Consider the following 25269-nt stretch of genomic DNA (forward strand, 5'->3'; position numbering starts at 1 on the left):
CTGCCACTTTTTTTTAATAGTTGCATGGTTACAGAACATGTATAATTAAAGATGTGTGACCATTGTGTTATAAATTCTTATATATGCATTTTATGTCAGTTATATGAATAATGCTATCTTGCTTTGCTGAAAGGTGCTGATGCAAATACCATTAGAGAAGAAAGTCAGTTTAAACTGGAAGAATTACAGGAATCTATGGAAGTGAAAACCAGAGAAGCAAATGAGAACTTGGAGAAATACTGCTCTCTAATTGTTAAATATTATAAACTAGAGGAAGAAAATGAGATGCTAAAAACACAAGTCAATTTGTTGAATGCTCAGCTGAAACGGTTGACAAGTGATGCTGTCAGCACTCCTTTGCTGAATTCTGTTAACTCATTAACAGTGAGCAATCAATCTGTCAAAGAGCTGAGGTCAGATGAAGGTATTACTAAGCTTTCAAGTAAAAGGCACAGATACGAAGACAAAAGGAATGATAATGGAGAACCAAGATCCCCTGTGCCAGAGACTTCATCTAAAAAAAAAAGGAAAGATGGTCTCTGTCGAAATCTGCTGGATCAGGAGAACACAGACAACGAGGCAGATGGGCTTCCAGAAGTAGTGAAAAAAGGTATTTATAGCATTTTATAAAGGCAAACATTCCCTAAGCCTAGCAGGTTTGTGGTTTTCTCTTTTGTTTTGCTGCATTAGTTTTACTCTGGGTGAGTAGGTGACTGTCCAAATGTTTTTGGTGACAATGGAAGGTGAAAGTAGTCAATGGAAGATCTGCCAAGTTAGCATTTGTGGAGCTGTGGCATTAGACCAGCATCGTACATTTATGTTGGTTGAACAACTACCGTTCTGCTAAGAGTTAGATGCTTTTGGCAGCCACGATTTTGTGGTTCACGGTAATGCATGTGTTAGAGGCTAAGCATATGATATGTAACGGCAACAAAGTTTTGCTGACAATAACTAGAGGCAGTCTTCTTAAAAGCATTATTTGACCTATTCACTGAAACTTACAGGAGAATGGATGTGGAATGAATCTAATCTTAAAGGCAACAAGACTGGAGCGCTAGAGTACTGTTTTGTGACGGAGTCATGTTTGCTCCCTCCACAGCCCCGCAGTTCTTTCAAGTAGGACTCCTTACGAGCTCAAAGAGGCAGCTAATAGCTGTGTGGGGTTTGACTGGCACGTGGGCGGTGGTGAGGGCTGCAGGGGGACTCTGAGGAAGGATGTCAGGGCTGCCTGGTGCCAGACGTGGTTGGGACCAGCTGCTTCAAAGGACAAAACCATGTGCCAAAATGGAACCAGTCAGAGGTGTTTGCTGTGTCTCTGTGAAAATGTGAGTAAGAAAGGGTAGTGAAAAGTGAAGGAAAAACAGTGCTGGGGCTAGAGGGACAGAAGTAATGCTGAAGCCAAGTATCATACTAAGGAGGACAAGGCTGAGGGGGGTGGTGGTAGCCTGAGCTGGGGCAGAGGCCGAAGGAGGGGGGTGAGGACGAGGTATGATCCCAGAGGGACTACAGCCAGTGGATTCCTCCGTGCCTGAGCAATTGTGTTAAGGAGCAGGATCTGACCCCCATCAGTTGTGCTCCCATCACCTCACTAAAGCTGTAGCATGCAGCGAGGTGACTAGAGACCAGTAACTGGGGAGGAGATGTGTCTGGAGGCAAGCAGAGGTGTTTTCCCCAAGTGTTTGCTTATTTGTGTGCTTTTATTTCTTTCAATACCAGAAGCAGCGATTAAAAGTGTATTAATTGGCAATACATTAAATGGATTAAAATTCCCTGAGTTGAAACTCTCTTGCCCATAGCAGAAATATATTACCATCTTAATGAGAGTTCAGTTTCATTCTACTGTGAATGCGATGAGATTAGGTAGCCTGATATCCCATGCAAGGGTATGTGGTAGCAGAAAGTAACTGAGGAGACAGTGCAAATCAGAACCTGAAAAATATGTTGTACATTCAACGACCTGTTAAGTACCCCTTTATAATACATGCGATTGCAATCACTGAAGGACAAGATAGATACACTGAATCGCCTCGGCTTTGGCAGTCACTCCCAGAAGTCAGGATTGCTAAGTTACTTGCATTTCATTTTCTTAACAGTATTATTATTTTTCTGGAAACACCTGTTCCGAGGACAATGTCTCAGTAACTAGGCTAAGTAGAGAGATAATAGACAATCTATTACACTGTAGTTCTGTGCAGAGAAAAACATGAAATATGATGTCATGGTAACATGTTCTGATTGAATTATAGTAAAACCAGCACATTTTCAGACTGAAATTATTTGCCAGGTGATAATGTATCTGTAAAGATCAAACACTTGTGTAAAAAACGTTGCTACAGAATTACTGTTGTACCTTGTCTACAACTTCCAGGGCTGGCGCATGAATTCTGGAATACACAAGATCTGTTCAGCAATCTTTTTCATCCATTTTATTCAATAGAACAAATTGTATATTTTTTAATCAGCTATTTTTATCCCTGTTGTGAAGAAAGAGAAGATCTGTTTGAGACAGCATAATTTAGCTGTTTTTAATAGAAGCTGCTTATTTTTCAGGGTTTGCTGATATCCCCACTGGAAAGGTTAGTCCTTACATTTTACGTAGAACTGCTCTGAATCTAAGAAGCAGTCCCCATCTGGCTTCCCCGAGTGAGAAACTGCCTTTGCCTACGCAAGATGAACGAAAATGCGTACCACATAATCTTGGTGAACACTCCTGTTCGACACCTGGTGGCAGCAAACTACAAAAGGTAGCTAAAAAAATGTATCTGGGTATGAAAGCCATGGGGTAAACTAATGCATTCACTAGATGTATCAGTCTTGCCACATATGTTTGAGGACATATCATCAGTCTTTACATTTCTCAGCAATACAGTGAAGATAAGACCATAAATACTGCACCAGTAAAACATGACAGAGGTCTTGACCATGCTAGCAGCCTGCATATTGTTCATGTGATATAATTTGCGACTTCATAGGGAAACCCATTGAGAAATGTAAATTAAATACAGCTGTATTATCAGTTTCTTGTAATGGATATTAAAGAGCAGATATTCCTTATACTGTGGTCTCTTAAGTTTCAGAAAAAGCAAACAGCAAAAGAATTAAACTCTGGGAGTCTGAGTTGAGGCTTAAAGTTTTCTGCTTACAACTTTTCTTGGAATTGCAGATTTGAAACGCTGTACAGTAACTACAGATATTTGAGAGGCTGTTAAACATGTAAACATGTAAAGAAACTAGACTTTAATGTTAGTGCTGACCAGATTTTAAGGCTATCTAAACTAATAAATACTACCAAGTTAGGTTTTGAAAGCTGATTTTTATTAAAGAAAGTGTAGTAACTGAAGTTTATGTTAACTTTGCAAATGTTTTCAGTAATACGACACGCTGCTGAATATTTCACAGTACATCAGAATAAGGCGTTCTTTCTAAGCTGATGCAAATGCTTTGCAGATTATAGAAAAATGTTCCAGCTTTAGGACAGAAATAAACCTTTTGTTGTCTGAAATCTCCCAAGTTTTTAACCTTTTTATCTCGAGCTGAGCAATAGGAGAATAGCTATTATATATTGATACTTCTTTACCTGAGGGCTACATAGAAATATGCTAGTAGATAAGAATTGCTCCAGTTTGCCAAGTTACACAAAAGCCTTCTCTTGGCAATTGGTGGAGTTTCCTGCACAGCCAAAAGTGAAGCCATAAAGCAAGAGTACAACTTGTTTGTTTGTTTAGTGCAGTTATTTTCTGTTAGCAAGTCAAGTATGTTGGCAAGATACCACAAGTAAGTTAAAGGCAAGAGCCACATAGCTTAGTGAATGTATAGGTTTTGAGGCCAGAAAGCACCACAGGAAGGTGAGTCAGATCAGAGCCATAGTTTGTTTAGAGCTATAGCAACAGGAAATCTGTATCGTGAAGTGAGAGCGAATCCACTGAATTAGTGTATGTTGTTTCAAGGGTTAATTACCCTACTTGCCAAAACTTGCTTCTTACAGGCCTTGCCTGGAGGTCTGTGTTTTATTACTGTTCCATTAAGTGATGCCAATAAATTTTATTTACACTCTTTTATGTATGTTTTCCTGTAAGTTTAGAAGCAAATGGAGGGTGTTGCTTGTAAAGAAACTCAGTAGTGCAAAAAAGATAGGAAGCCTTGCCCGCAGACAGTTGCACAGTAATCACCTGCCAGCATGGTTCTCACTGACTATGGTCAAGGTTATAGCAAATGACAAGTAATCATAATAAACTGGTTTTAGCTTGGGGAGGGTTTTCCCAACTTTTCCTCCTCTTTGCCTAAGCTTGTGTTGTCAAGGTTATAAGGACAGGCTACTCCTTACCTTCATCTGTATGGGAGAAATTAAGGTTTCAGGGTTGTTCTCCCCACCCTACCCCCCACCCCGAGTGTAAATGTGCAGAAGTCATCAGTTCTAGGAATTTGTGGCCTTGTCTCTTGGACATTGCTGGATATATGTATTTGTTTTATTTCGAGATGATGTACACCTGGGAGTTTCTGGAGGATTTGCTCATAATATCGTTTCATTGTTTGTTGAAACCATCAACACATGTTGTTTCATGCTTTGTATTAATACAGTAAATGGTATGTCTTATTTTAGCAGTGAAATAAGCCTAGTTTCCCCTTCTTTGACAGGTACTTATATGTACTTCATTTCAGGCACCCAGTTTCAAACAGTTGAAACTTCTTAAGGTGTTTAAAATGTGCCCTGTTATTTTCATGTGCAAATTTATTCACTTTTCTCTGTGAATTTAATGTAAAATTTAAACTGCGTGCTTTGACTGCACATCAGTTAAAATGTGAAAGCAGTGGTTTGTCCAGATGTCAGCAAAAAAAGTGACAGCTATGTCTTATGTTTGCAGAATACGTACAGGAAAAAATGAAATACAGATTTTAGTGCGCAATACTTGGTACCTTAGTGAACAAATAGAGTAGACTGTTCCTGGTTTAGCTTTTTTTTTTTTGCACCTAGCAAATAGCTTGCCGGCTGTGTAGCAGATATTCCATCTTACACCACACCAAAATGATTGATATCAAGCCTCACTGTATTGAATAGTCAAAGTGATAAATGTCTTCAAGATACTTTTTTCTGTTTTCAGTATCTATGTATATGGTTTTTTGCAAATTCCCAATATTAAGTCTTTTGCCCCACTACAGAAAGCTAATATGGTTTTCCATTACCAGTGAAACAGGACATTTTTGTTTGTGTTACAGGTAAACGATGCACAGCAGTCCCAAGCAGTAACAGCTTTTTCACCAATGAAATCTACTTCAAGGTCACCACTTTGCCTGTATAAGCAGTCCACAAAAACTGTCTCTGATAATACTGGGGAGAGTCATGTGGTGCACAAAGCCAAAAATTCTCTGAATGAACAAGGACTACCTGAGCGAGATGAGCAAAGAGAAAATTGTAAGATGCAGTAAATCTGTGTGGATTTAATCACAACTCGGAATAACTGACAAAAAACAGCTTGTGAAATAAATATGAGAACTATCTGGAGGGGCACCATTTCAACAATACCTGGGTTCTGCAGAGCTTGTTCTTGAATATTTCCTGATATCAATAGTCACTCAAACTTGTCGAATGATAATGAAGGAACAGCTATAATTGTTCTTCTGTAGTATTATCTGTAAATAATTCTTCACAAATCTGTTAAAAAATTAAACCATGGAAAAAGTGGGCTACATGTTGCTGTGTAGTTCATTGTTGCCATTTTTTCTGTCTACTGAAGGTTGATTTACAAATGGAAACTAAACTCGCCTATCTCTAAAAAGAGGAGGTTCCAGGAAAAATGAGGCAAACATGACTGGGTGATTCAACATGAAGTGGTGACTTCATTAGTAAGTGCAAAACCAAACACAAAACCAGATATGAGATGTACCCGATGCTCTGTGTCTTGGTATCCCACCTTCCAGATGGAATAATATTGTGCAAAGGGGAATGAGACCTGATCCCAACAAACCCAGAGAGGATTGTCTGTTTTCCCCGAAACTAAGCATCTGCCAATCCATCTCTTTGTACTTCCCAGTAGGTACTGGTTTTGACCATAGCTCTGAAGGTCTCACGACATTAATCTTTACCTCGGCAAAATGGCTCTTAGCCACCAGTAATCCTCTGCAAGCTGGGGATGGGCTCTATGTGTCTGGCCAGAAAGGACACCATAACAACAAACTGTGCTTGCTATACCAGTAATGACTGCTGATTCTCTGCAGGTCACCCTTTGTCCTGACAATGCTTGGCCTGAAACGTGTTGTGTTAAATGAAAATCATTGCAGCTTTGTATCTCAAGTAATGAGAGTGGGTATTTTGGAGAAGTGGTTAGGTGTCAAGCAATAACTGCATAGAATGCTCTGAGTTAGCCCCTTTTCCTTCAAGAAAAATCCCATTTGAGATCCCAAAAGAAGATAACTTGCTTGGAAATAGCATTTAAGATTCTGGTATCATCAATATAAGACAACAACTCGGTCTGGCTCATGATACTGCACTTGAATTTAGGATGATTCATTATAAATAAGCTCATCACAACAAGCTTGTACTTCTGGGTTTCAAAGATTTAATTGGGCTTGCTCAGCAGAGCAGAGCAATTCTGTGCAAGAGGAAAGGGTGACATCAACTAAATTGTCATTATCCAACTGAACAGAAGTTACTTTCCAATAATTCATATTGTTTATGCTTGCCTACCCAGGCCAGCTATTAGGAAAATCAAGCTCCTGTACACGAGCAGTAGTGCCCTAAGACTCCAAGCTGCACAGCAGAGAGGCATTTTCATGATGTTCTTCTGTCAGAAAGATGTTTCTTCCTTCTGTGAAAGTGGGTAATAATGTTTTCTGCTCCTTGAAAAAGATTCCTTAACTTAAAATAAAAGACAATACTTTTGTTCCAAGTTAGCAAGTGCTTATCTAATGATACAAAGATAAGATTCTACTTGAAGTTGAGTTAGTTTTACACTCAGAGCAATCATTTTCTCTATTTACGTACACATATGCGCTGTTATTCTGCCCTACTTACAGCACTATCTGTTAGAACGCAGTTTGAGAACAAATGGTCTACTCATCAGTCTAACTGGAAGACCTTTAAAGAAATTCAGCATTCATCAAATAAGTCTAACAGAATAAGACAAATGGAAACATTCCATATAGTTCAAAAGAACAAAACCTTTATATAAAGCTATCCTTCAGTAAACAGATATGCATGCTGATGGCTGGGGTTGGATCAGTAGATCTTGTGGCTTTTTCTTAAACATCTAGAGTTGTTTGTTAGCTCAAGTATTAGGTAATTAAAACAATCCTTGTGGCGCTATGCCTAGCAGCATCTTCCAGGGAGATTGAAAGAGGCCCATCTTAAAGGATGTATTTTGGTTGCCTCATCTTCTGTCAGTATACCAAGAAAGCTGCTCATAAAAGTTAAATTATTTCAGATAAGATTTTGTATCTTATTTAGGGATTGTGTGTGGAATTATAGCAATTTTTTAAAAAAATTCTCAAGGTAGAAGCATGGGTGTGAAAATGTGTTGGTAGTGGACAATAGAAAAAACCAAAACAAGTGTGTTTTATTTATCCCATTCATTGGTTTTCTATTTTAATCTGATGCCTTGAAAAGTGTCCCACTTGGAGAAGAGTGTGGAAAAAACATCTATCTTTAGAAAGCTGTCTAATCTTAACCAGACAAATTTAAACAACTACGTTATAATGAAGTAAGTAAATATCATCACTAAAAGAAAGGATTGAGGCTTTAGTAATCACATATTTTTCTACTTGGCCATTTTGTATTTTATAAGCCTTTAGATTTCGGTAAGTGCAAAATGTTCGCATTTTGAAAGATTACGATGCCTGTTATTTTTCAGTTACTAGTGTGTATTGCAATGCTAGCTAATCTTAGGTTTTTGGTACATGACCTAATACAGATTAAGATTTTCAAGAGATGTTAAATTGTTTAGATTAATACCTAAATCGCTTGAAAATGGGACTTAATATTCTACATCCTGTTGCAAACTGATGAGACTTCAGGTCACAATTGATGTAGGATTTTGAACACTGTATCGAAAACTTAATCTCCAACCTATCTGTAAGTCAAGTGTGCGGTAGGAGAAAATCAAAACCCCTCATCAGATTTCCTAATGTGAGGATTACATAGGATGTGTTTTGTCAGCATCAGCTATACATAAAAAATGAAAGGACACTTGTATGTGGCTTTCTATTCTGATGTGAAATTCCCTGTAAAAGTGTCTTTGGTGCTCTAGTATTGTTCTTAGCATGCTAACCTGACTGTTGTCATAGCGATACTGTGTTACGTCACAGGAAAATGCATTAGCTGGATTTCTTCTTTTCCCTGTTTGCCCAAGGTTTACATTGTAATTGGTGTAAAATCTAGTTTGCTTTTCTAACTGATTTTGAGTGCTGTCTGAAATGCCCAGAGTTGTGAATCAAAAGCATGGGGCAGGAATGCTGGTGTCCTTTGACCATGTGTCCTTACAGCTGGTGGAAGAGGCTGGTTGGCTTGTGATGTTCAGCTCGCTCTTCAGGCTTTGAACTATTCTTCTTCTTTTTACCTAGTAATGAAAGGAGAACATAAAAAGGAGACTTGTTTGGCTGCTGCTCTTCCAGGATTATTATTAAGGGCCAGTGTTTGAACAGATCTCTCTTACGTCAGAGTTTTAGATGCATCCAGATCAGATCCTGCCCTGGCTTCTGGAGCCCACTCAGCCACAGATGACCAGGAGTTCCCCCGGACCTGAGCACAGGAGCAGCACCACAAAGGCAGGTGTGAGACACCCCTGCGCTTCCCAGGATGTAACCACAGCCTAATAACTACCATTTGGGTAGAGTTTGTACAAAATTTTTGAAAACTAATCCTTAGTAGGAGAAATGCCATTTATTGAATGTGGGTTCTGTGCTACTTTCTCAAGCTCTGTACTGCACTGCAGTTTCACTCTTGGGTACGGTGCAGCCATCACTAATATTTGTTGGCTTACAACAGGGTTACTCAGAGGAGTCTGGCAGTCCAGTAACGACTGGTGGGAGGGAAGGATGGAGCTGAAAGAAGAAACACATCCTCGCTATCCAGCTTATGATTTTGTTGATGTGCCCTACAACTGATGCAAATTAATATGCTTTAAATAGAGGGAAAACCACCCAACAGGTGCAGCTCTGGTGAATCCAAATCTGTCTAGTCTCAGGCATGTGTATTGGACAGTAACGTTGTGGTACCCTAAAACATTGAAGGGGATGACTGAGAAAAATGCAACACATTGAACGAGGATTTTCTTAGCACTATACATTGCAACTAAGTCCCTTTCAGATGGGGAAACATAGCTGAACAATGCGAACACTCTGTACAGTAGGGAAAGCAGTGTCACTGCATGGCTTAGGTGCCACCTCTGTGGTGAGAACATTCTGAATTTGTCCCAGAACTGGTTTCAGCTACCTGATCCTTGTTCCTGCTGTTTGAGATTTCAACTGTCTAACCCTTAGAATGACTTTACCTCTTTCTGCTTTTGCTACCTTATCCTAAAGAGCTGCAAATTACAAAAGGCTGCCAGTAATTTTCTGCAGAAAACAGTAATTGAAAACAGCTATTTGAACCTTTTAAAGGTGTTGATTACTGAATACATGGTGGGCTACTGTGAAAGATTGCAATGGCAGTATTCAAAAGCAGTGTTGTTTCCTTAAAACATGGATATCTATAGTTCCAGTGACAGAAGACAGGTGTATCTCCCCTGTTATGTGTGTGTGTTCTCTGACACACTTACAGGCACACCTAAGCACTTCAGCAACTGTATGGAACTTAGAAAAACAGGATGTAGCTATACAATAACTAAATCTGCTTAGCTTTTTGCATTGTTTTATTTGTCTTCCTGGAAGCTTTTTTAACAGCAGACAAGTCATGGTCTCTATTGCCAATTCAGCTGTTGAAATAGATGAATGCATTGATGATTGACGGGTGCACAGAAAAATCAGCAGGTTTCTGTATTTTGCTTTTTTGCTGCTATGCCTCGTAAATTAAACAGGTGAAAGCTTAGTGAGAATCTGCTCTCAGAACTAGATGGCGTTTCAGGGTTCCTTTATTTACAAGGCCCAAGTACCACATGAAATACAGTGTAAATGCATTTGATACTGTGAAAGTAGATTGTCTTTTTTTATGAAATCTGTGTATCCATGTCACGTTACTGTTGGTTTTTTTTTTTTCAGAGGCAAAACAGGGGAGTGGAAAATTATTAATTGCGGCTGGGGACTCCATCATTTTTTTTCACTGTAGAAAAGGGAAATGTTTTATATTCTTTTGATCCTGTGTTGAAAAATAATGTTTGCAGTGCTGCTGTTGATATTTAAAGATATGTGTGGCTTTAGTCATTGTGTGGCACCAAGTGATTGAAGGCTTTAGCTCTCCTGAGGAACATAGTTTGGATCCTTTTTAATTAACTTAGATTCAGATTTTGCAGGCTAAAATTACTAATGGAAATGACTGACACTTCATCCTTTTGGATTTTTTTTCTTGCCAATTTCTTGTGAGCAATTACAGAGGGAAAGAATCTGTTCTGTGACTCCCAGATTTCCTACTTGCTTAACTGCTTGTTTAACTTGGTTAGTTGTTCTTTTCCTTCTCTTTTTATCTAAGTGTTTGGTGTTTGTCTCTTGATAGTATCTTCAGACCAAAAAATCTTGCTGAGAATGGCTGTTACATATGGGAGCATTGGTTTATATCAAAGACTGTAAATAACAATATCCCATTAACTACACATCCCTTTATATAGTGTTTTTAGTACGAACGGGAAGGGTACCAAATGATTGGTTTGTTCAGGTGTCTACATCTCCATTGCCAGCTTCTTTGACACAGCAGCATGCCGCCTGTGTTGCAAGAGTCATTTTAATATGCTAAAATGATGCAGAAAAATTGGAAGGTTAGTGAATCAACTGCAGGAAAGAGAATATATAGCCTTGAAAGTTCTGCCGGAGCTTCCAAAATGTAGGTATGTTCGTGGGTAGAGTTCACACTGTGTTTGGCTACAGCTTAGAACTACAAGGTGAGAAAACTAAAGACTGGTCTTTGCTCTAAAGCTGATGCTTTGAAAAGACACACAATCAACCTAACCTGTCATTGGACTGGTGCTGGAATAGCCATATTCCATACCCTGTGAACTGGTGAAGGGTTGTTCCATGTTCTGAGGAGCTCTCACAAAGGACAGCAAGCATTGTTTTTCCCCCACTTGTTTCTTATCCCGTATCTCTTTACCAGCACCAGAGGAAAGTGTGGGAATTTACAGTCATTTTAAAGGCAAGTCTCCTGGTTTCAGCCGCTACGGTTGCTATTTCTGCATTGCTGCCTAGGGTACATTGTAAAGATGTTGATGGGAATGTAAGTGATTGCTGACTTGCTGTAGCAGGCAGGAGGATTCCACAAATTCACATTGTCCCTGTGGTACACTGGAGATACTTTTATAAATTCAGTAATACAGCTATGATTATTCTTCTCCTCTCCTCTCAATTAACCAGTACTGCACATATTGTTCCCTGTCAAATATCTTATTTTGTCAGATGCCAGAGAGCAGTGTTGTTCTCTTTTCAAATTGCTGGTTTGATTTCTGGCAGTACTCAATTGCTTTAAAATGTGCTTTCTGCATCCATTTTCCTCAATACTTAATTAACTGGAGAAAAGGACTGAAACGAGGTTTCAGTTAAGTAGGTGTTTCACTTTTTTCCCCTACTATCATTCATTTATTTCCTCTAGCTCACTCAAGTAGTGAGTGAGACTAAAGTCTCAGAGACTTTATCTTTCATTTGCAAGACATTTTGCAGTCCAGATTCTCTCTCTTATCGATAAATCCTGCTGGAAAATGTTTCCCGTGCTGGGAAGGAGCACGGGGGCAGGACTGCAGAAGAGGTGGTGAAATGCAACGCAATACCAAACCAAAACCGGAGTGAGTGTGGGTAAGGCAAACACAGCTAGTCACTTGAGAAGGCTCTTCAGCCGGCCACAGCAAGAGGCCACGTGCCTGAAACAGCGCTGCAGCAACAGCACGAGAGCAGAGTTACTCGGGAGTCACAACACAGAACAGGAACATTCTTGTAACTTGGTAGTAAAAGGTTTAGTTTTAACATTGCAAATGCAGTTTCCATCCATGCTAAAATACCCGTTAGAAGCAAGCACTGCTTTACAAGACTGCCGCTATTAGCAGCAGCAGCAGCAGTGCTTGACCAACATCTGCGGCACTTCTGTGCCTGTACAGGAATGTCTTTAGGCATCTACAGTGCAGGTAACTGCTTGAAAGCTTCATCCCCCTCCCCTAGGTGTGACCTGTTCTAAGTGCCTGTGGGAGCGTCAGAGCCTGCGTGCAGTCAGCTACCATGGAGCAGAGCTCCATGAAACACATTGCATAGGGTAGTAGCAAATTTACTTTTTCTTTGTAAGACTTGCCGCTAAATCATAGCCTAGGGCTCCACAGAGTCTAAGGTTATGCCTGCCCATGTGCACTGGTTCCTCAGAGGCAAGGCACCAACATGAAGGTCTAGAATTCACCAGAGCAAAACAGGCTTTTTAAATGTTATTTTGTGTTTTCCTGTGACCCCATGTGTTTATCTATTTGAGCCTTACAAAGAGCCAAGACCATCTGAGCTACATACATCAGTGATCCAGTATGATCATAATGGGAGAAGGGAAGACGAAGGATGAGGTCTGCAGTTTGGATTCCAGCTAGCTAGTAAGCAGTCAGAAAGTTCACCTATCTTGAAAGCTACAAGAGTAGACTCTGAATGACAGATGACTGCAGAATGGACTGAGAGCGCCTGACCAGTGCAGTCTGAGTTGCTCCAGACATAAAATTACTAATATTACAGTAAGAATTAATCAATTGGAAAATGGATTAGGTGTTAATCAATTAAGATTACTAAAAGCATCCTCATGGGATCATGCTTTATTAAGAGATAATCATGATGGCCTCTCTTTGTTCTGTCGAAGGAGACCTGTGGGCATTCATGACACAAAATGGGGTCTAGACGCTGTCATGTAGAAAGAGAAAAAGGATGGGCAGATTCTGAGGAATTACAGGGAAAATCTTAAAACTCTAGTTCAATTTGAAGGTCGTTACGACAGGCATTCAATCTTAAGCACTTCAATAGAAAATTAGTTGTTCTTGTTGAAACGCGTTAAGGACAATGGGTAATCTGCTCTCCGTGAGCTGGAAACACATGATGTCCAGTGCTTCACGAGGAATCACTTTTCAAGCTCAGCATACTAGTGTTCAGAAAACATGGAGCAACCCGAACTCCTTGTGGTAGAGATCCAACGGATTTCTCTGTGCACATGGTTTGTCAAAGTGTCAGATGAGATTCAGAGTCTTCAATGTCAAGTAATTTCTTTTTCTTTCGAGAAGTTTATGGCCTTGATAAACATTAAGAAATGCCCAAGAATAGCGAAAAGGGCAACTTTAAAGCCTCTTCCATGGCTCAAAATTATATATTCTTATAATAATTTCTGAAATAATCTAAAAGTTGTTAAAACCGATCTGCAAGGCTGCTCTTTGTAAATACTATAAGGTAATTTTATATGTTCTGTATTCTTTTTTGCTGAGTTGACTGCTAAAGTGAACCTTCAACAAAAGGTTCCACAGCCAAGGCTGTGGAAGGCTGAGGACTGCAAGAACTCGTGGCTGGACCTGCACAGTGCTGAGCCAGCAGATTTGATCCTGTGATCTAACTAGGTGAGTGTCACCTTTTCCTCTCGATCTCGTTTTGAAGCGTGCTGACATTTAACCAAAGCACGTCTAGGCTAGGCTTGGTTTCAGAGGCTAGAGTAATCAAAGCTGTCAGCTATGCAGGGGTGAGGATTCTGTTGTACACATATCCTGTGGTTGTGAGAGAGACCGTTACTCATTCATTTCTATTTTCCAACTGTCTCCACGTATAGAAACCCTGGTTTACATAGGCAAACACCTGTGTACTTGAAGAATTTGGTATTTGCCACTGCACAGTTGAATGTGCATATGAAACGGGAAGAACTGGACCAACGTCTCAGTATACTCAGCTATGAAGTATATACTGCCGGAGCAGGCAGTGGAATGAGTATATCCAGTTGAAACTTCAGAAGAAACTTAAGGAATTGAAATGAAACTCTTCACCCCGGAATTTCTAAAAATATTAGCTATGCTACTTTGCCAAAATAGAAGATTCCTACTTTAAGTCTCATGCAGAACAAAACTTGTTTCACAGGACGTTTCCCCTTCTGCCTGTGATGGGGCCACTGGGTCAGTAATGGTTTGGAGGAAAGTTTCCACATACCAGATCACTGACATTTTCTGTTGTGAGAAGAATAAACTTGGGTCCTGTGCTCATCTCAGAGCAGTCATTTTCATTTTTACTGGTTTACTTTTAAAACTTTCCCATGTGCAGTATCTAATTATGGTACATTACAAAAATCTGTATTTAAACGGTAACAGTGCACAGTGCTGAAAGGGACTGTTGGTAAATTGCTTATTCACTTTGATGATTAAGCCAGTAATTATTGCATTAGCATCCTAAACCACACTGGTCCGCTGATTGCCTCCTCTGAAGGCAATCCCACGAGACGTGATGGGCTAAGTAGAAAGGGTATGGCACTTGAAGAAGGGAAGGGCAAAGAACACGTAGGATAGTGCCAAGGATTAAGCAGAGGTTGCTTTCTCCTGTGGCTGCTTCAGCGTGACTCAGAATAGTGCTGGGGTGTGGTACATCAAAAAGGATTTTTTTGGCCTTAGAAACGTAAGATTAACCTTTTTTGCTACTGGATATAGAAGATATAGAAGATAAGACTTCCTAACAGGTCTTATCACTGGATCTATACTCACACGGTAATCAAAACAAATTTTACTAGGTTGAGGAAGATGGCCTTTCAGCTTCCACACCGCTGTGGTGTTCTGCTGCCTGTGCTCCTGTCCTGAAATGTTTGGTGACACTGCTGGATGCCATTTACCAGCTGCTTTCTGCCTCGCCTTCGCTAAATCTTGTGGTGTGTCTTCATGCTGTGCTTTTTTTTTTTTTTTTTTTTTTAGAATGAACACTTTATGATCCTCCTAAAAGCAAAGGCATAAACCAAATGTAAGATATACTTTGTGTCTTCAGGAGCTTTTGGCTTTATATGATAAAATTCCAGGAAATACGTTACTTGGAACAGTTTGCTCACTAGAAGACAGACAGGCACCGGATTGCGCACCCTTGCAGGTGCTGTCTTAGTTTCCCATCAATTTCCTGAAATGGTGCACTTACAGAACCATTTCAGTGGCAATTTCAAGCCCAGGAGTGACATTTCTTCCACTCTCCTGGATTCTAAGGGCTACGTTTTTACCTGTTCCTTTTAGCAAGAACCAGCATTTCTGTCTTTTTAAGGAAATATTTTTCATGGAATTAATGGCTTCTTGAATCAAATAAGGATCAGGTTCTGAGACTACTATTCTGCAACTGAAACGTCATCCTTGCACTTCCAAGGGTATAAAACTGCCTGATGTTGGATTTGAGCAAGTGGCTAGATAAAAAAAAAAACCCAAAACTTTTAAAAGCTTGCCTGAGTTGAGAACATTTTGTTACTACAGAAAATGGGGGGAACCTGTTTGCTCTGTGAAAATTTGTTAGAAAAACTCTCTGGGTTCATTATTAGTGTGCTAGAAAAAAAATTTATAGTTCTAAAACTTAAAGGAATGTTTGAACCTCCAGGGCTGGGTAGGTGAAAAGAGCTTTCAGCTGAAGATTTCTGAGCAGACCATAGAATGCAGCCTGCAGAGGCAGTAAAACAGTGTGAACAGCAGAAGTAAATCTTGCTGGGAGGAGTGGTGCAGCTTTCTCCTGGGCACACTAATTGAAATTGCACGTTCTAAGGCAAAGAAAATAGTTCCTTAGGTATACCTTGATGCACCAGATTGAAAATTGCCTTGGGCTGGAGTCCAGTGGAAGAACTACCCTCTATACCCCACTTTACACCAATAACTATGCCATGTAGGTACCTAGAGAGTAACATCAAAGCTGAAGGTGCTAGTCATTTTAAAAGGCTCTTGTCTTTGAGGCACTGTCCTTCTTTCCTCCACGCATGTTTCCTATATTCTTTCTTCACTCTCTCTTTCCCTGCTATGCATTTACCATCGTTTTTTTCTCCTAACAGAACCAGGCAATTAATCACTTTCTTCTTCCCCTCAGTAACCATGTAACATCCCCCTGAGTGTGTAACCCTCCCCCTGGAAGAGTGATGGCACTACTCTTTTTCAAAGCTGGAGAAGAGGTTACAAGTACTACAGCCACGATTTCCCTGGTAAATTGGTGAGGACTGCTTGGCTGCGATGCGTGGCCAGACATGGACAGTGGGTCAGGCAATGCTGTTGGATGGCTTTAAGCATCTTCATGATGCATGAACTGGCGATAGACCAGAGTGAGAAGAGATGTTGGACACTATGCTGGAGTAAGTGCCAGCATGGACTGGGAGAGGGGTGTTGGTTTTGGATAGCAAGTACACAGAAGCCCAGAGAGCAGAGAGGGAAGTACCCAAATAACAAGCTGGCAGGCACCCAGCATGGGTAAAAAGAAAAGCACTGCAAAGACCTTGACAAACATTTCCATTTTCTTATTTTGTTTGTCTGGTCCAGAAAACAGTGATAGAGAATAGAGTTTGGTATGAAGACAAAAAAGTAAAAGAGAAAAACATATTTTTGTAGGACAAAAAGTCCGCTCGCTATGAAATTTCTTTCCATCCACTGGCCAATTCAAAAGTCTCAAAGCAATTCAGCTTCTGTTACTTCTCTTGTGGGAACTGTGCCTGGTCTAATAAATGTCATTGCCAACAGGCTTCTCCTGGTGTAGGTTATGTTTACACTTCTCATTTAATCTTTCCAAAAACCCCTTCTTTCTCCTGTGCATGCTATGTCCTTCTAATACATAAAGGCAGGTCTGGTCTTTTTTCTTTTATCCTTGCATGACTAAACATGCAAATATGTTGTTTGAAAAGTCCTCTAAATCTGTTCTCAGCCAGTAAATTTTATTCCTCTTTTCAGAGTTTCTTTGCAGTCTTCAGTCAGTATTTCTGGAGAGGAAAACACCAGGCTTAAGGTCTCCTCAGGTCCAGAATAATACATTGCTAAATATTAATCGTTGCAACAGGATAATAGTAAAAACCCCACTACTGCTTACAACCCCCCCTCTGGAAGGAATCAAGTACCTTCAGTCTCCTATTAAAGGATTCTCAGCTCTCTCTCTAAGGCGTTCAGAGCCTTGCAAGAGTTGACCTTACAAATATGCTCAGCAGCCTCCAGTCAGATATAAATTACATATCCCCTCAAACTGAGGTGCAGCTGCTGATTTTTTTCCCTACAACACTGACTTAAAATTCACTAATTTCAGCTCAGATCATTTCTCAAACACTTTTGCCACCGACTGATTGTCACTCAGACCGGCATCTAAACAGATACCAAAACAAGATCTCTCTCCTAATCATGGCAAAATAACCTTCTGCTTTCTAATTATTATATAATTCCTTTGATTGTTATTTATTCATTGTGCAAAGCATATGTGTAACTCCCACATGCCTAGTGTTGAAGAAAGTGCAACACTACATGGCAGCATTACAAATTTGTAGAAATAAACAAGCAAAGCTAGCCCATTTAAAAGCCACACCATGCCAGTTCCTCAGAAACGTTCCTGCCTGAATCTGCTGCAGCAATATGAGCTTTAGAATGCAAAGTCCAAAGCCCTGAGCATGAACCCTCTGGATCATCAGACCAAATGAAATGCCCTTTTGTATCGAGGCCTTTAAAGTCGGATCTAGAGGAGGACTCAAGCACCACATCATCCCAAGGCCACTATTAGCAGCCTCACTCCCTGCAGGACGTGGGAGAAGCGTGGGATGAAAGAGCCCCACAACCCAAGCCCTGTGCTCTGGTCAGGGAGCCTTCGACAAGCAGCTGGCAGGCAGTGCAAGTGGGAGACTGTGACTAAACTCTTGCACCCTCTGTGGAGTTCACACGCCCTTAGGAATGTGATTTTCTTTCCCCCCTTTTTTTTTCCTTTCTCCCTCCCTTTTTTTTTTTTTTCCATTTTTTATTTTTTTTTAATACAGGGACTGTAAAGAAGAAATAATTTAGATTTTACAGTTATTGGGAAGAAGGAAAACCTTGTGCCTTTTAAATGAATGCTGCAACCTCAGCTTATAGTGCTAGCGTGTCCTATTTTGCTCCTGCCACCCAACCTAGAGGAACTAGTTCAATAGCTCAGTTGAGTCATCTGCTCATGAGGTGTGGTGCTGGACTTGGGGCTCCCTACTCTGGGGAAGGCTTCAGAATCTGCCTACCCCATTTCATGGGCAAATGCTTCAACCAGTCTGGGAAAACAGCAAAGATAACACCACCACTAATTCCATCTTCTCTGTGAATGAGTTTTGAAAGGAAAACAGTGTGTTCTTTCCAATTTTTCGAGGAGCAGTTATAAGCCCTGCTCTCAGGAGAGGGCTCTAAGATCTGGATTACAACAGGCAGAGGTGCTTTTGCTCATCCTAGATAAGATGCTAGACTTGCAGAGGAGAGAGACAGGACTGTGGCCGTGTATTTGTGTCTGGCATTTCCTATTGTGTCTCCACAGGCTGCTTCCCTCCCAGCGTGCAAGATATTCAGATGAGCATTTTGAGGTATATGATTCTCAGCAGGCACCACGTGGGGAGCCTTCATGGTGAGTTTTACATTCTGGTTTGGTGACCGAGTTCTTAAAAGCAAGCTATTAAACCCCAAGGTCTTACCGGATCTACTCACAGCCTACAAGTCTCTCTTGCTGGTCTACTCCAGAAAACAGCAGTTACAGCAAAAAAGTGCAGCAACAAACATTCTTCGTGAACAGGTTTGCTGTAAGTAATTAAAGCCATTCTGCATGCTAAGTACATAATCTGTCTTTTAGAAACTTTATTAGAGTAATACACAAAAATGTACAGAAAAATCTCTTTCCCAGTCCCCCAGGGAAAACACCCTTACTGTTCCTTTTGTAGTAGTTTTTCCTTGCCTTGTGTTTAAATTGCATAGCAGTTGGTCTGCCATAAATTGTTGCTCAGCTCTGATCTACAGTGTTTCTATTGGAAGTGACAGAATGTTTAATAATAGATGTTTTTTGCTCACCTCATCAAGGTTATACCTCTTGCTTTTAATATGCATTTGAAATATATCTTCTAATGCCCTTAAAAAAAGAATAAAAAGGAAAATCAGTGAACAAAAAATTATTCAAATGCATATACTTCCAGATGATAAATACCACTCAATCTGTCTTTCAGATCACCTAAAATACATCGGAACCTTTCACATTCGCTCTAACCCCTCCCCATCCCTCCCATACCTGTGAATGGATTTTAAAAAATAGAATCTTAAACATTTTGAAGTTGTTGAATATTCTCATTTCAAGTGCATGCAGTTTGGTAGGAACTAAGAAACTGTGCCAGGGACAGTCTTACACGTATGTAATTCCAATTTCTTCCTCCACGTTTAATACAAATGTAAGAGTATTGGTGCTCTCTGTCACAACATGGTATTCCCTCTCTGTATTTTCGCGGGGCCTGAGTCTCTCTGTTGCTACTGTCAAGTACTGTCCCACCACGTTAACTGGGTGGAACAGCTGAGGGTACTGGGGTGCTGGGCAGTACTGCAAGCAGCTCCCTAGGGTCATTTATAGCTGTCCTTCCTTTGTCCGTGATACTGCATTGCTCAAAGGGGACTTCTGAACTGCCTGTAGCCAACACTTTTTAGACCTCTGAAGGTCATTTGCATGGTCTCCTTGCTCTTGGGCCTTCTTTTCAGTAACTTTTAAGAGAAACATTGAAGGTTGAACTTGCATGGGCATAGTTTTGTTAACTAGGTGTACTAGAGAACGAGAGAAGCCTTCAGCAATTGCTCTCAATATTTTTTTTTTTGTTTATGGCTATGACCAGCTGCAAGCAAAAAATGTGCTCATGGTGATGAACATCGGTAAAAATAAGGACCTAACTGACTAGGGAGATTAGGTCTCCAGGTTCTACAGTAATAACTCAGTTAAATCTAACCCAATGCTTGCATTTTCAGGCAATCATAAAAACCCCAAACATATCTGCAATGAGCTGGAGGGCTCAGCAGAGCTGTTTTGGTTGTATACTGTATATTTGAATTGGGAGGGTATTTACGATTTTATCTGTAGAGAAACTGATCTAAATAAATGCATATTTTAAAATATGTCTCATACTAATCCTAAAGCAGGTTAGCTAAGGTCATTAGTTGTGTCTTTCCTAATATGTCACAAAATCTATTTAGAAATTCAACTTCTGATTTAAAATGAAAGGCCACTACTGATCTTTTATTTTTATTCTGCAGAGAAATTAACTTCTGTTATTAGGGACTACCCAAAAAACAACATGAGATTTTTCATGTATTTTTAGGAACCTTTATTTTTGAGAGAAGAGTGCACAGCATTTAAACAAACTATATCTGAAGTCAACCGCACCTTTCCCCCTACAAGCCTGAGCAGGGACACCCTGGTGCCCCACAAATTCTGGGTTGGGCTCAGTGTGGGACACACATGTGGCCCCTGCTGCTGTCAGGTACAAGTTTCTGTTCTCTCGTTTGGTTTTCACTATGTATAGAGAAAAAAGTTATTTTCTGAAGGATACTAATCCTCCTGTTAACACGGGGGCTGACAAAATAAAATTATTTTATTTTAATGTCATCTTGGTTTTAACTGTGTATATGGGCAGGTATGATACTTAGCAACCTTTTGCAGTGTGTGGTGAGTTGATGTTTTTCAAATCTGCTACTGTTCCTCCCAGTATAACCAGAAAAATCACTTCTAATTTAAGCCTTGAAGTTTGCCTGAGAATTGCTATACCTAGAAGGAAGGAAGAGAACTCTTACCTCTAACTGATTGTTCAGAAAACAAACTAATCACTTGTGTGAACAGCCATAAAAAAAAAATAATTTTAAAAAAAAATAATTAAAAGAGCATTAGGGATTTAAAGTTAAAGCTTCTAGACTGAAATGGAAATATCTTGGTTTGGTGTCAAACTGAGTTTGATTGATTTCAGGGCATTGGCACTTCTCCAGCAGCAAAACACAACACTTGACAAAGACTGTAATCTTAAATATTGGGGTTAAATCCTCTATCAAAGGAAGAGTTCCTCCCATTTAAGAGGCAGGCCAGGAAATGGCATAGGAGACGTGCACACACTGTCATTGCCTGTAGCAAGCCTACAAGCGGACCTGTGGTTTATCACAGCTCTCTGGATATTATAAATGCAAAAGATTTCTATTAAAATGGGAACGTGAGGGGGGTGTGTGTGTGTGTGAGGCAGGGTGTTACATACAGAACGTGAAACCAGAAAAGGATGCTGCAGTTAGACACCAGCAGCACTGGGTGCATTTGGCTCTAGCCTTTATGTGTGAATTGTTAACTTGACAGCACATACATCCTACAGAAAGCAATTATTACATTTATTTATTTTGCTCTTATAGGAGGGAGGAAGAACTCTAAGTACAAAGTCTTGCCATGATGAGCTTTGCTAGGGAAGACTTATTGCAGCTCCATGGCTTGCTAGCCCAGGATTGACTGGTTCCACTTTGCACTGGAATGAGACTGTTGCAAGGGTTTCCACATTTCTACTAGAAGTCACTGGGAAATACATGGCTGGCTGAAAATATTTTCTGTACAGCTTCTCAGTTTAAATCATGACTCCTGTAAAGTGCAGTCACAAAAGTATTCATGAAATGAAACTAATTTCAAGTTTCATTTTAATCTCATTAAACCCACCAATTCTTTACTCTGATTGAATAATTGGACAAAATTTTGTGACTCAAAGGAATAAATAAATGCAAAGCACTTACTCTTTGTCGTAACAATCTCTCATCAAAATATCATTTGTAAGATCTTGAAGAAAATGAAGATACTCTTCTCTACAGAAATACACAAGCTGTCAGCATCTTTCTTTAACATACACTCAATACAATTAAGGTTTATGATACCATCCAGAGGTAGCATTTTTAGAGTAATTAAACTAGCTCAAATAAAGAATTTTGCCAACATATCCAAAAGTGATGGATCTATTTACTAGTCAGAATTTTTTTACTGTGCAGGTTTATACTTTCTTAAATGAATCATTTTTGCAGCTCTGTTGGTCAATTTCCCAATTACTTTAATCCATTAATTTCATTAATCAAGAATATCTATGCCTTTTGTGAATAATCAGGTTAAAAAGTAGCTCAGATGAACAAGGGGTAGGTATCAGAAGAGAAATTATTAACATTGTTTATTTATTATTTACTTATTCTCAACATATTTAGTTTGCCTACAGTAAGGGAGGTGGCATGACTCAGAAAATCTCTTCCAAAGTTCTGATCCCACACTTTGCAAGCAAGTAGCTGGATCCTGTGTCCCTAAGGGTCCCTTATACTCGCTGCATACAGCCACTGGTAATTGGCTTTTGTGCCATGTTTTCAATTTTCCACTGGATTCCTACTTTAATATTTTTGTAGGAAACTTAGAAGTAGTGAAAAGGGACAAACAAATATTTAACTTACTTCTCTTCAAGTTGTGATCCTGGAGAAAGTGGCATTTCAGAATCGGGAATCCATAATTCATGGTTCTGCCACAAACAAGTAAAGAGGAAAAGTAGATTTTTTTTCTATTCTCTTTTATTAACATTTTATATTTCCATTCAGAGCACCAGGGGAAATGATCTGATTTCATAACATATCAAAAGCACAACAACATCATACTGAATTGACATGCCAGCTCATATGAAATGAATGTCTTGAGTGTCAATCACTCATATAAATAAAGAAAAAGTATTATTATTAGGTAAATTCGTGTTAGCAGAAATGGAAACAAGCTTGCATAACCTGAGAAAAATGATGCAAACACTGTAAAGGAAATCAAAAGTTCTGAAGAAATAGAAAATATTTGCAGACCTCATTCAAATAAGACAGCTTATTCTTTAAAACGACATGCAAAATATATTTGTATCTTTGAAAGAAGATTTAGGAAACCAGACTGATATTGAAATTATCTTTTGCTGTGGATTATCAAATGGGAATAGGAGCTCCTCTTGATAATGTAAAATGAAGGGTTTGGTGGTTGGAATGAGGAATGGAATAGTCCTAGCTAGCACAGGGCTATCACAAATCCTGGCCATGGTGCCTTGGCTGTGCTGTGTAGAAATTCAACACTGATTCTGTAAAGGGGCAAACGGGCCAAGGAATCCTACAAAACCTCTGTATCATGCATGGTTTTGGCTACAGTTAAGCATCCTTATTTTTAAGAGCAGTAAAATTCACTAAATTAATCCCCCGGTCATCTTAAGAATCCAGGTGACTAATGGAGAGCGACTTCCACACTTCCATGCACTGAAGTCTTGTATGACACGTTATGTACTGACTGTAGGCTGAGTGGTTAGCAATTGATGTGGACACTTCTGGGCTCCAAGCTATTATTTGAATGGAGTGAAAGGCCATAAATCAACCAAAAGCTGAAATGACCACTTGAAAGGTTAAGAGTGCAGCAAGACACCAGTCAAGTGGGAAGAAGCTCTGCTTTCAGAAGAACAGATTTCTGTTGGAGTACACTGCTTTTCACATCCCATAATGCCTCATTGGTGTTTCTCACAGAAACAGTTACTTTAGCTGTTCCTATTTTATTCACACCCCATCTAGCCACACATGCTAGATTTCTTAATTGCAATCTTAGTGACTTCTTACAAAATAATTTAAACTTTTGGTTTTGCTCTTAACATATATTCCCCAAAGCCAATGATTCCATTTATCCATCTCATTTCCACACAACCAGGACAACACCTGTGTATGAACAGTGGGCACCGTTCTTGTCCTTTGTAACAAACCGGGTACACCAAGCTCAACTGGCTGCTGAGAAAAGTGACCTGAATGTGGTCTCACATGTGCATCTTCTAAAAATCTGAAAGATGAAAGGCACGGTGAAAAACAGTTATGCTTCAAATGGTGTGTTTGAAAGCAACATTACTTAACTTTTAGCAACAAGTGAGTACCTGTGCAACTTTCTTTTCTTTTCATTATTGATGTCTGCTGATTTAAGTGATGATCTTCCAGGGGAGGAGCTCTTTTTTTGGGAAGGAGGATTGTAACACCTGTATTTTACAAGAAAAGATTGGTGTGATGTTTTTAAGATTTGAGGGGTAAAACACTGCTTCTTTTCCGTGAAGTAAATTGAATGTTTGTCAGGAAGATCCCCAGAGTATATTTTATTAAAAGAGTTTTGAAACATCTTCTTCCTGTTGCAACTACCTAAATGCATGCGAGACTGCAGAAGTGGTGAAGCAGATAACCTGTCTGTACTGGAGTTGTGAGCAGGAGCCTGAGACAAAGCATGCTGAGCAGTTTTTCGGATGGGTTTTCTTGCAGTAGGAGCTGGTATCAGAGTCCTTGAAGTGAGTTGCTGAAAACATACAGAGGGGGGCTGCTCTCTCTTTGTCCTGGAACAGTTGTTCTGATCAGATGTCAAATACAGGTGACAATTTTCCAACAGTGACCGCCTTGCCTGTAAGTTAAAGAACTGACAGAAAAATCACAAAAGCAATTCACTGAACAGTGTCTCCTACAAATTGATTCACACAGGGAGAATTCTAAGACACTTTTCAAACTGTCTCAAGTACTTGAAATGACTTGCTGAATTTTGGGAAGTGTAGTCAAGAGTAAAGCCAATCTGCTACTGTGTGGTAGTTAACAAGTTCTTTTTTTCTAGTTGCTGTTTCCTTTCTTCTCTTTACAAGGTTGAGGTTGCTAATGACAAGTAGTCTTAGGAAATTACAGAAATTCCATTTTGCTTGCCAGGGCCCACAGAGGGAGAACAGGAGACTTTCTTCCTTGGACGTTGTGCATTCTCATCTGTGGAACCGATGTCTCAATGGCGATGTCACAGCCCTTCTTCAATGGCATCTTCTGTTCTCCTTGTATGCCCATGCAGGTGTGAGTGTGACTCCATCTCACACGTTTGAAGTCAAACAGAACCACTGTTAGCCTCATAAATACTACAGGTGAATTTGTGGCCTATTATTTTGCTATTTATCTCGGTGGGAGCAAGATTTTACAAATCAGAATAATGTATATGTTTGAATTGGACAATATTCTTTATAAACAGCATCACTGGTAATCTAGTGATAAACAAACTATAATTCTCAACAAATAGAAAGTTGTACAATCTAAATATAGTCTGCTGAGGAGTTTTTGCCCCAGAGAGACTCTGGACTATGGCAGAATGAAGTGTTTTGCAAGACTCCTCTACTGAGGTGAGGTCCAC

At 39.7% G+C, this 25269-nt stretch overlaps 2 protein-coding genes across 7 annotated transcripts in view; both read left to right on the forward strand.

Moving 5' to 3' along the window:
* Positions 1-5687, forward strand: part of CENPF (centromere protein F) — a 42771-nt gene extending 37084 nt beyond the window's left edge. For 5 of the 6 annotated variants that reach the window (XM_080408430.1, XM_080408429.1, XM_080408428.1 and 2 more), the window contains 3 exons: positions 134-610; positions 2551-2744; positions 5215-5687. In XM_080408430.1, the coding sequence (XP_080264556.1) occupies positions 134-610; positions 2551-2744; positions 5215-5424 (881 nt within the window). In that variant the 3' untranslated portion in view covers positions 5425-5687. The remainder of the gene's footprint in view (positions 1-133; positions 611-2550; positions 2745-5214) is intronic. The other variant, XM_080408431.1, reaches the window with a different exon arrangement.
* Positions 5688-5826: 139 nt separating this feature from the next.
* KCNK2 (potassium two pore domain channel subfamily K member 2) overlaps positions 5827-25269 on the forward strand; it is a 183577-nt gene continuing 164134 nt past the window's right edge. Inside the window, exons 1-2 of the mRNA XM_080408486.1 lie at positions 5827-18669; positions 24937-25006. The gene's annotated coding sequence lies outside the window, so the exon portion shown is untranslated. The remainder of the gene's footprint in view (positions 18670-24936; positions 25007-25269) is intronic.

The sequence above is a fragment of the Falco punctatus genome (assembly GCF_963210335.1).
Source record: "Falco punctatus genome assembly, chromosome: 12".
NCBI classification, from domain to species: domain Eukaryota; kingdom Metazoa; phylum Chordata; class Aves; order Falconiformes; family Falconidae; genus Falco; species Falco punctatus.